The sequence below is a fragment of the Chlamydomonas reinhardtii genome, chromosome 17 (genome assembly GCF_000002595.2).
Source record: "Chlamydomonas reinhardtii strain CC-503 cw92 mt+ chromosome 17, whole genome shotgun sequence".
Taxonomy (NCBI): domain Eukaryota; kingdom Viridiplantae; phylum Chlorophyta; class Chlorophyceae; order Chlamydomonadales; family Chlamydomonadaceae; genus Chlamydomonas; species Chlamydomonas reinhardtii.
The window spans coordinates 1,080,798-1,090,046 of NC_057020.1; the positions used below are offsets into that span (position 1 = coordinate 1,080,798).

At 64.0% G+C, this 9,249-nt stretch overlaps 1 protein-coding gene across 1 annotated transcript in view; it reads left to right on the forward strand.

Moving 5' to 3' along the window:
- The first annotated feature begins 8 nt into the window (after nucleotides 1–8).
- CHLRE_17g703900v5 (uncharacterized protein) overlaps nucleotides 9–9,249 on the forward strand; it is a 9,724-nt gene continuing 483 nt past the window's right edge. Inside the window, exons 1-15 of the mRNA XM_001691688.2 lie at nucleotides 9–208; nucleotides 307–501; nucleotides 1,126–1,708; nucleotides 1,960–2,210; nucleotides 2,398–2,758; nucleotides 3,033–3,303; nucleotides 3,504–3,757; nucleotides 4,377–4,742; nucleotides 4,991–5,194; nucleotides 5,399–5,560; nucleotides 5,715–6,092; nucleotides 6,281–6,457; nucleotides 6,712–8,187; nucleotides 8,372–8,584; nucleotides 8,775–9,249. The exon at nucleotides 8,775–9,249 is cut by the window's right edge and continues 483 nt beyond it. Of these exons, the coding sequence (XP_001691740.1) occupies nucleotides 126–208; nucleotides 307–501; nucleotides 1,126–1,708; nucleotides 1,960–2,210; nucleotides 2,398–2,758; nucleotides 3,033–3,303; nucleotides 3,504–3,757; nucleotides 4,377–4,742; nucleotides 4,991–5,194; nucleotides 5,399–5,560; nucleotides 5,715–6,092; nucleotides 6,281–6,457; nucleotides 6,712–8,187; nucleotides 8,372–8,584; nucleotides 8,775–9,068 (5,268 nt within the window). The 5' untranslated portion in view covers nucleotides 9–125 and the 3' untranslated portion in view covers nucleotides 9,069–9,249. The remainder of the gene's footprint in view (nucleotides 209–306; nucleotides 502–1,125; nucleotides 1,709–1,959; nucleotides 2,211–2,397; nucleotides 2,759–3,032; nucleotides 3,304–3,503; nucleotides 3,758–4,376; nucleotides 4,743–4,990; nucleotides 5,195–5,398; nucleotides 5,561–5,714; nucleotides 6,093–6,280; nucleotides 6,458–6,711; nucleotides 8,188–8,371; nucleotides 8,585–8,774) is intronic.

A 9,249-nucleotide genomic window follows, 5' to 3' on the forward strand; every position in this document is an offset into this window, starting at 1 on the left:
TGTCACGTACATACCTATAGACATCTAGCGCTGCATAGTGAGCCCTATATATCTTTGGGCCCGCCGCGACACTCAGTTCAATGTCTGCCTGCCCTTGAAGGGGCCGTCTAGCAAAAGAGCCCAGCATGCAGCTACGATATTTCAAATCTATTCTGCCTCCGGCGGACCAGTACCAGAAGATTACCTCGTTGACCTGGGCGCCCAACAAGTGCGTGTTCCTTTGGCATGCAGCGGTGCTTCGTCGCAGGCCACCCGCTGTTCCAACCGACGGATGCGCTGACCTTGGTAATGCTTCTTGCCATGCAGCTCTCGCTTGGCTGCAGTGTCCACCGATAAGGTTGTGTACTTGTTCGATGAGAATGGCGAGAAGCGCGACAAGTTTAAGACGAAGGCGGCAGAGGCCAACAACCCGAACACGTACATTATCCGGGCTATGGCATTCTCGCCGGACTCGACTAAGCTGGCGATCGCGCAGAGCGACAACATCGTTTTTATCTACAGGTGCGGACACGGTACTACTGTTGGGTGGCACGTCGACGGGGGCGCCTCAGCGGACATGCAGCCGGCCGCAAACGAGGAGCCCATAGCACGGGCACACTGGAGCTGGGGTTCGGGGTGAAGTTGGTTGTTGTTTGGGGTGTGAACAAGTGGGGTTGCGGTGGCACGCGGCACACACCAACGGCCGCCTGAAGCCGCCAGGCAGTCTCCATGGCGCAGCAGCTCCTGAGGGTTCAATGTTACAATCTCATGCACTATGTGGCAACAGCCAGCTATGATGCAAGCATGATGAGGGAGGGCTGCGGCTGGGAGTTTAGCATACCTGCAGCACCGCTGGCGACCAACCGTGAACGGCAGCCAAAGGAGCGGCGACTGTGTGACCAGCGCCGGCAGTCATACAGCTGCATACCGTTGCAAGATGGTGGTGGTTTGGTGGTATGCAAAGCAGAAAGAGCGGTTACTCTCCAGCTTGGGCGTTGACAGCTTGGAGCGTAGCCATTTCCTGCGCCGCTGGTGCAACCCAACAGCTGCCAGCCTGCCTTCCTGTCTCCCACTCCTGCCTGGACCCGCGCCCTTACCACCCCTACTGCCGAACGCCCCATCCGCCCCACCCATCTCCAACCACAGGCTGGTGGACCCCGACACCGGCGCGGAGAAGAAGTCCATCTGCAACAAGTTCCCGCAGGCCTGCGCCGTGACCAGCCTGGTGTGGCCCAAGGACCGGCCCAACGAGGTTGTGTTCGGCCTGGCGGACGGCAAGGTGCGGCTGGGCATGCTGAAGAACAACAAGTCCTACACCTGCTACGCGCACCCGGAGAACAGCTACGTGGTGGCGCTGGCCTCCAGCCTGAACGGCCAGAACGTCATCTCCGGCCACATGGACGGCGCCATCTGGAAGTTCAACTTCCCAGCAGAGGAGGGCGGCACGCCCACCAGCTCGCAGCTGGTGGTGCACTCGTGCGTGCCGTACTCGCTGGGCTGGGGCAGCTGCATCGCGGCGGCGGGTAACGACAACCGCGTGGTGTTCTACGACCTGAACGGCCGCGAGATCCGCTCGTTCGACTACAGCAACAACGACGAGGTGCGCGAGTTCACCACCTGCGCCTTCAACCCCAGCGGCGACACCGTGGTGTTCGGCACCTACAACCGCTTCTACATGTACACCTTCAACATCCAGCGCAACGACTGGGAGGAGGCGGGGCACAAGCAGGTGGGCACCTCAGGGCGGGTTGGGGGGGGCGTGTGTAAGGCGGGCGGGGAAAGGATAACTGACTGGGAGCAAGCCGCTAGGGTCGGTGCCAACAAAGGGGGGAGGGGCTAGCGCACGGCTATGCACCTCGGGCCGTGTGGTGCCGACAGCCATACCTTGGCTGCTTCCAATAGCATCCATAGGTTTACCCAGCTTGAGCTCGTTCTCGCCAACTCATCCACTCCTTCCGTCTTATCCGCCTGATCCCACAGATCGACAACTTCTACGCCGTGAGCGCCGCCTCGTGGAAGCCCGACGGCAGCAAGATGACGGTGGGCTCCATGACCGGCGCCGTGGACATGTACGACGCCTGCGTGAAGCGCCACATGTACAAGGGCAAGTTCGAGTTCACGTACGTGAGCAAGTCAGCCGTGATTGTCAAGACGCTCAAGACCGGCATGCGCATCGTGCTCAAGTCGGTGTACGGCTACGAGATTGAGAAGATCAACATCTACCACGACCGGTGCGTGCGGGCGTGTGGCGTGTACACATGTGGCCCATATGACCGTTTGCGCCCGCTGCTACCGGCATTGCCCCTACTACCTTGTGCGGCTGCTATCACGTGCGACACCATCTCATACACCTTGCGTCAATCTTACTTGCCGCTTCACCCGCCGCCACCGCTGCCTTCCGTATTCCGTACTTCGCAGGTACCTGATTGCGCGCACCACCTACACGCTGCTGATGGGCGACCTGGACACCTGCAAGCTGTCGGAGATCCCCTGGGACAGCGACGGCAGCGAGAAGTTCCACTTTGAGAACGAGCGCGTGTGCATGGTGCACTACGCCGGCGAGCTGCACATCGTGGAGTACGGCCGCAACGACGTGCTGGGCACGTGCCGCACCGAGCACATGAACCCCTACCTCATCTCGGCGGTGGTGCAGGAGGCGCGCGGCATTGCGTCCGAGTCCAAAAAGCTGGCGTACCTGATTGACCTGCAGACGGTGCGCATCCAGGACCTGATGGCGCCCGTGGGCTCCACGCTGGCCACCGTCAACCACGACACCAAGGTGCGGCCGTGCGTCGGCTACTGGGCTGTCGGCTGGTGTTGCATAGATTCGTGAGGCTGGGGTGGGGTGCACAGCAGCGTGCGGCTTGTGCAAGGGACGGGTAGGAAGACAGGGTGTAAGAAGTAACGGGCTGCGGTCAGGACGTGCGCAGTTGCGTGTTGCGCGCAGCGCAGCTCGCCTTATCTCTCTGCTGGTTGCCGCCATCCTACCTCCCACCTCCGCGCCTGTTTCTCTTCCCTAACAACGCCACCCCCGCGCCTCCCCCGCCTGGCAGGTGGACTGGCTGGAGTTGAACCAGCGCGGCACGCACCTGCTGTTCCGCGATAAGAAGCGCCACCTGCACCTGTTCAGCCTCAGCGGCCAGGAGCGCACCACGCTGCTCAACTACTGCCAGTACGTGCAGTGGGTGCCCGGCAGCGATGTGATTGTAGCGCAGAGCCGCAACAACCTGTGCGTGTGGTACTCGGTGAACAAGCCCGACAACGTCACCATGTTCCCCATCAAGGGCGAGGTGGTGGACATTGAGCGCCACAACCACCGCACCGGTGAGCTACTGGCTACCGGGCGCCCGGCTGCGACACAGCTCAGCCCGCCCCTTGCACGTGACGCTACCTGGGCACATGTGCCGTTCACTGCTTGAACTTCCCAACCCACTGCCGCAACCTCCATCACGCGTTGCTCACACCCGCCCTAGCCCCAACCCCAACTCCGCCCTCACACGTTACGCCCCTGCCCTGCACCGCAGAGGTGATTGTGGACGAGGGCATCAACACCGTGTCGTACGCTCTGGACGAGGCGCTCATCTACTTTGGCGCGGCGCTGGAGGACCAGGACTATGAGCGTGCGGTGCAGACGCTGGAGCCGCTGGAGCTGACGCCGGAGACGGAGGCGCAGTGGATGCAGCTGGCGGAGCAGGCGCTGGCCACCAACCAGCTGGTCATTGCGGAGCGCTGCTACGCCGCGCTGGGCGACATTGCCAAGAGCCGCTTCCTGCACAAGGTGCGTGTGTCGGCACGTGGATGTTTGGTGGCGGGTATGGGGGCAGATGGGACGGAAGGCAGCTGGGAGGGAGGGGGGGAGGGGGGGGCGTATGCCCGAGCCAACGAGTAAGTCCCATCAACATATGTTGACTTCTCCGGAGCGAAGTATGAGCGTCGGAGAAGGCAGGTTCTCACAACGATTAAGTGGTATGGCACGGAGTGCCGTACGAGGCGCTATTGCGCCTCTAAGTAGCGCAGCTGCTGCTGGTAGCAGCATCTGTCGTTTGTCTCTTTCTATCTTACAGTACTGTTCTCGGGTCTGACCTGTTTGCTTTGTTGCTTGTAACGTTGATGAGTGAGAACGGAACGCCCACCCAGTCAGGGTGGCGGCGAGGGCAGAACGGGAGCGTGGGGAGGTGAACAGGGGCGAGGGAACGGCGTGGGCGGTTTAGGACAGCGGCTGCGTGGTTACGCCCTGCGGTAGCGGCACGGTTGCGAGCCGCGATGGCGGATGCTGTGCCTGCTGCCCCGTGCGGTTACACGCTTCGGACCTCGCCTGCACCTCTTGTACGCGCCGCTTCCTCAACGCCCTCCGGTCTTTCCCCTTCCTACTCACCCCCCCTTGCTATCTCCCGCAGGTGGTGAAGAAGGCGCAGCAGGCGGCCAAGGAATTTGGCGGCGACGGCACCGACGCCTGGTCGGTGCGCGCCATGATGGCGCAGCTCAACAAGCAGTGGCCCGTGTCCGAGTCGCTGCTGCTGGCGCAGGGCAAGGTGGACGACGCCATCACGCTCTACCAGGACAACCACCGCTGGGAGGACGCCATCCGCGTGGCCGACTCCACGCACCACGCCAACGCCGCCGCGCTCAAGCAGCAGTACCTCACGTGGCTGCTGGAGACGGGCCAGGAGGAGCAGGCGGGCGCGGTCAAGGAACGCGAGGGCGACTACCTGGCCGCCATTGGCCTGTACCTCAAGGGCGGCCTGCCGGGCCGCGCCGCGCAGGTGCGTGTGTGTGTGTTTGTGTGTGTGTATATGTTGTTGGGTCTTGGTGTTGCGCCCTGCCGTAGTGGTGGTTGCGGCTCCGCGGGTTACCTGCGTGCTGGCGTGTCTCCCTGTCTTGTCAGCGCGAGCGGCCCTGTGCCTACCGTAAGCACGCAGCACGCACGGCAACCAAGCAAGCGACGCACCTCACCACGCGGCGGCTGGTACCCACCTAACTCTCGTGCCTCCTCTGCCGTTCTCTTTCCCAGGTGGTCATGTCGGTGCACAACGTGAACTGGGACCCGGCGCTGCTGGACTCAATCCTGGCCAGCCTGGCCAAGGCCGGCCTGTACGAGCGCGCCGGCGAGCTGTACGAGCACATGTCGCGCAGCAGCGAGGCCATGCAGAGCTACCGCCGCGGCCACGCCTACCGCAAGGCCATTGACCTGGCGCGGCGCGAGTTCCCCGCCGAGGTGGGCTGGGGAGGCAGCGGCGGCCGGGAAGGCTTTGCTAGGGGCCTGTGGGCGTGAGCATGGGCGTGGGTCCGTGGCAGGGAGGGTTGGCGAACAGCAAGCTGCTTTTTGGTTGATGGGTTGCTTACACCGTGATTGGTCGCCTCTTGGGCCTCGTCCCTCTTACCTGCTCGAGCAAATCTTTGCAACCCTCCACGCTGCCAGGTCATCATCATTGAGGAGGAGTGGGGCGACTGGCTGGTCACCCAGAAGCAGATGGACGCCGCCATCAACCATTTCATCGAGAGCGGCGCCACGCTCAAGGCCATCAAGGCCGCCATCGACTGCCGCCAGTTCGCCAAGGCCGCCGGCATTATCGAAGTGCTGGTGAGTGCCCGCCTTCATTGCTGCTCGTTGCGTGTGGGCCCGTGTTGACTTGAACTGAACGCTTTCGCCGCGCTGCTCATTTCCCGCACTCTCAATCTTCTCCCTTTCCTGTGCCTCGGCCCACTCTGCCGCCTTCCCACCTTCACGCCTGCAGGACCCGCGCGAGGCCATGCCCTACTTCCGCCGCATCGCGCAGCACTACGAGACCACCGGCGCGCTGGAGGAGGCAGAGCGCTACTACATCCGTGCCGACATGGCGCGCGACGCCGTGGAGATGTACAGCCGTGCCGGCAAGTGGGAGGCGGCGCAGCGCGTGGCTCGCGGCTACCTCACCGAGTCGGAGATGCGCGCCTTTTACCGGGCCAAGGCCGCGGAGTTCGAGGCCGCGCACAAGCTCAAGGAGGCGGAGAAGGCGTACCTGGCGGCTGGCGGCGACGACGTGGACAAGGCCATTGCGATGTACAAGCGCAACAAGATGTACGACCAGATGATCCGCCTGGTGACGCAGTACCGCAAGGAGAAGGTGCCGGAGGTGAGTCGGGGGCGGCTTGGGCGGGAGGGTGCGTGAGACGAGAAGAGAAAGGAGCTTGCGCATGTGATGCGAGGAGGTGAGACACGTGCGGCTTGCTCTACACGTGCGTTGCATTTGTGTGCGGCCCACTTCTCTTGCCATGCAAGGTTCTGACAAGCTACTCCTTTCTTTGCCATGCTTTCCCGCAGGCGCACACGTTGATTGCGCAGCAGCTGGAGGTGGAGGGCAACCTGCGCGAGGCGGAGAAGCACTTTGTGGAGGCCAAGGACTGGAAGTCGGCGGTGCAGATGTACCGCCAGGTCAACCAGTGGGAGGACGCGCTGCGTGTGGCCAAGGTCTATGGCGGCGTCAACGCCTCCAAGCAGGTGCGGCGCTGCGGCCTGCGGCCTCCTCTGCCTCACTCTTCTCCGCCGCAACTCCGTGTGTGCTGCCCTGCGTGCTCAGGTGTTTGGCGGTGCCACATGCTTGAGCTGTGCACCCGGCCTCCGGCGGCTCCCTAGCTGGCTCCCTGCATCCCCTCACCCTCCTGCCCACCTGCCTCCCACCCACCTGCCTCCCACCCACCTGCCTCCCACCGACCCGCCTCTCTCACCCACCCGCCTCTCACCCGCCTCCGCAGGTCGCCTACGCCTGGGCGCTCACGCTGGGCGGCGACGACGGCGCGCAGCTGCTCAAGAAGATGGGCCTGCTGGACCACGCCATTGAGTACGCGGTGGAGAGCGGCGCTTTTGCGCAGGCCTTCGAGATGACCCGCGCCGGCGCCAAGCACAAGCTGCCGGAGGTCCACCTCAAGTACGCCATGTTCCTGGAGGACGAGGGCCGCTTCGCCGAAGCCGAGGCCGAGTTCATCTCGGCCGGCAAGCCCAAGGAGGCGTGCGACATGTACATGCACAACCAGGACTGGGACGCCGCCATGCGCATCGCGGAGCGCTACGACCCCACCATGGTGTCGGAGATCCTGGTGTCGCAGGCGCGCGTGGCGGTGGAGCGCAAGCAGTGGCTGCCGGCAGAGGGCCTCTTCATCAAGGCCAAGCGGCCCGAGGCGGCGCTCAAGATGTACCGCGACGCGCGCATGTGGAACGACGCGCTGCGCGTGGCGGAGCAGTACTTACCCACCAAAGTGGCCGAGGTGCAGATGGAGCTGCTGTCGGGCCAGGGCGCCGGCGGCGGCTCAGGCGGCGCCTCCGCCGACGCGGTCATCAACAAGGCGCGCGGCTTCGAGCGCAACAACGACTACGCCCGCGCCATTGAGACCTACCTGTCGCTCACGGCGCAGGACACCAGCAACCAGGACCAGCTGGAGCACTGCTGGGGCCAGGCGGCGCAGCTGGCGATCAACTACCAGCGCCACCGCATGAAGGACGTGGTCAACACCGTGTCGGAGCGGCTGCAGGAGATCGGGCGCCACCAGGCGGCGGGCGAGCTGCACGAGTCCATCGACGACGCACAGGGCGCCATCCGCGCCTACTGCGCCGGCCGGCTGTGGGACAAGGCCCGCACGCTGGCGGGCACCAACCCCACCTTTAGCCGCTACATTGAGGACCAGTACAACAACTACCTGCTGCAGAACCAGCAGGCCGACGAGCTGGCCAGCCGCGGCGGCCAGCACGCGCAGCAGGCCATCGAGATGTACGTGGCACGCGATGAGTGGGCCAAGGTGCACGAGCTGGCGGCGCAGCAGGGCCCCGAGGTGGCGTCCAACTACGCTCTCAAGCACGCCGAGCGCCGCTTCAAGCAGGGGGACTACGCGCAGGCGGCGCAGGTGTTTGCGCAGCACGGCATCACCGCGCAGCCGCAGTACTTCGAGCTGTACAAGTCCATCGCGCAGGGCGTGCTGCACGCCAGCCAGGGCGACCGCAACCCGGTGGCGGAGAAGAGCCTGCGCGACATGATGTACCGCCTGGTCAACGTGCTGCGCTCCGGCGGCGGCGCGGGCAAGTACAAGGTCGACACGGACGCGTTCCAGAACTACTACCTGGCCGCGCACTACCTCACCTGCGCCGCCGCCGCCAAGGAGCAGGGCCTCAAGGACATTGCCGCCATGAACCTGACCTCGGTGCTGCGCTACGTGGGCCCCACCATCCCCGCCGACCGGGTGCGTAGGCTCACGCCGCTGGGGCTGATGCCGGCTGCGCGGCGGGCTTGCCTGGTCAGGCCAGTGTCGGTGCAGAGAGGCGGTACCGTTGCGGCCCTGCTTTCCTTTCCAACTTATCAGTTCACACCTTCTGACCAGCCTCCCGTTCCTGCCCGCCGCCCCTCCCTCTGCCCACCTACCTCAGGCCTTCTACGAGGCGGGCCTGGCCTGGTACGAGGCCGGCCGCAAGAACATGGCGTTCGTGATGCTGAACCGCTTCTTGGACCTCAGCGATGCCATGGATGAGCCGGACAGTAGCGCGGCGGTGATTGAGAACGCCGACTTCAGCGACACCGACATCCCCTACGATTTCACCATCCCCGAGCGCGCCTACTGCACGGAGTCGCAGCGCGAAGACGTGAGTCGCTTCCAGGACGCAAACCAGCGCGTGCGGTTGGGATGCAGTAGCACAAGGAGAGAGGGTCGGTTCCAGCCCCGATTGCCCCAGCTACCCGCCCAACCTAAGGTTGTCAGGCCTTGCTCACTTCCTCGTCTCATACTTTCAAACCTGATCTGGATCCCTTTCTTGATTTTCATCATTCGCGTAGGTGCGCAACCTGGTTCTGGAGATCAGCATGGACCGCTCCAGCGACCAATCGCTGGCGCTCAAGGCGTGTGAGCATTGCGGCAAGCCCACCTACGAGGCCAACCTGACGTGCCACTTCTGCAAGAAGAAGTACGACCCGTGCGTTGTCACCGGCTACCCCATCCAGTCCTACGACCGCGTGGTGTTCAAGAACAATGGCCCCGAGCTGAACGCCATCCGCGACATGTGGAACAAGTGGGTGGAGGCGTTCGGCACCGACCCGGTCACCGGCATGCAAGCGGCACCCATGTACTAAGGGTGCGTGGAATGGAGCTGGGCAGGAGGAGGACGGTGCTGCGAGGCATGGGGCCAGGAGGTGCGGGGGTGCGGGAGCTGGTGGAGGTGTCGCATGATGAGACGGCTGCAACAGTGTGATGTGCAGGGCGCGAGCTTGCCGGGCTAAGGAGTCGTGAAGGAAAGGAGGAAGTAGAAGGGTT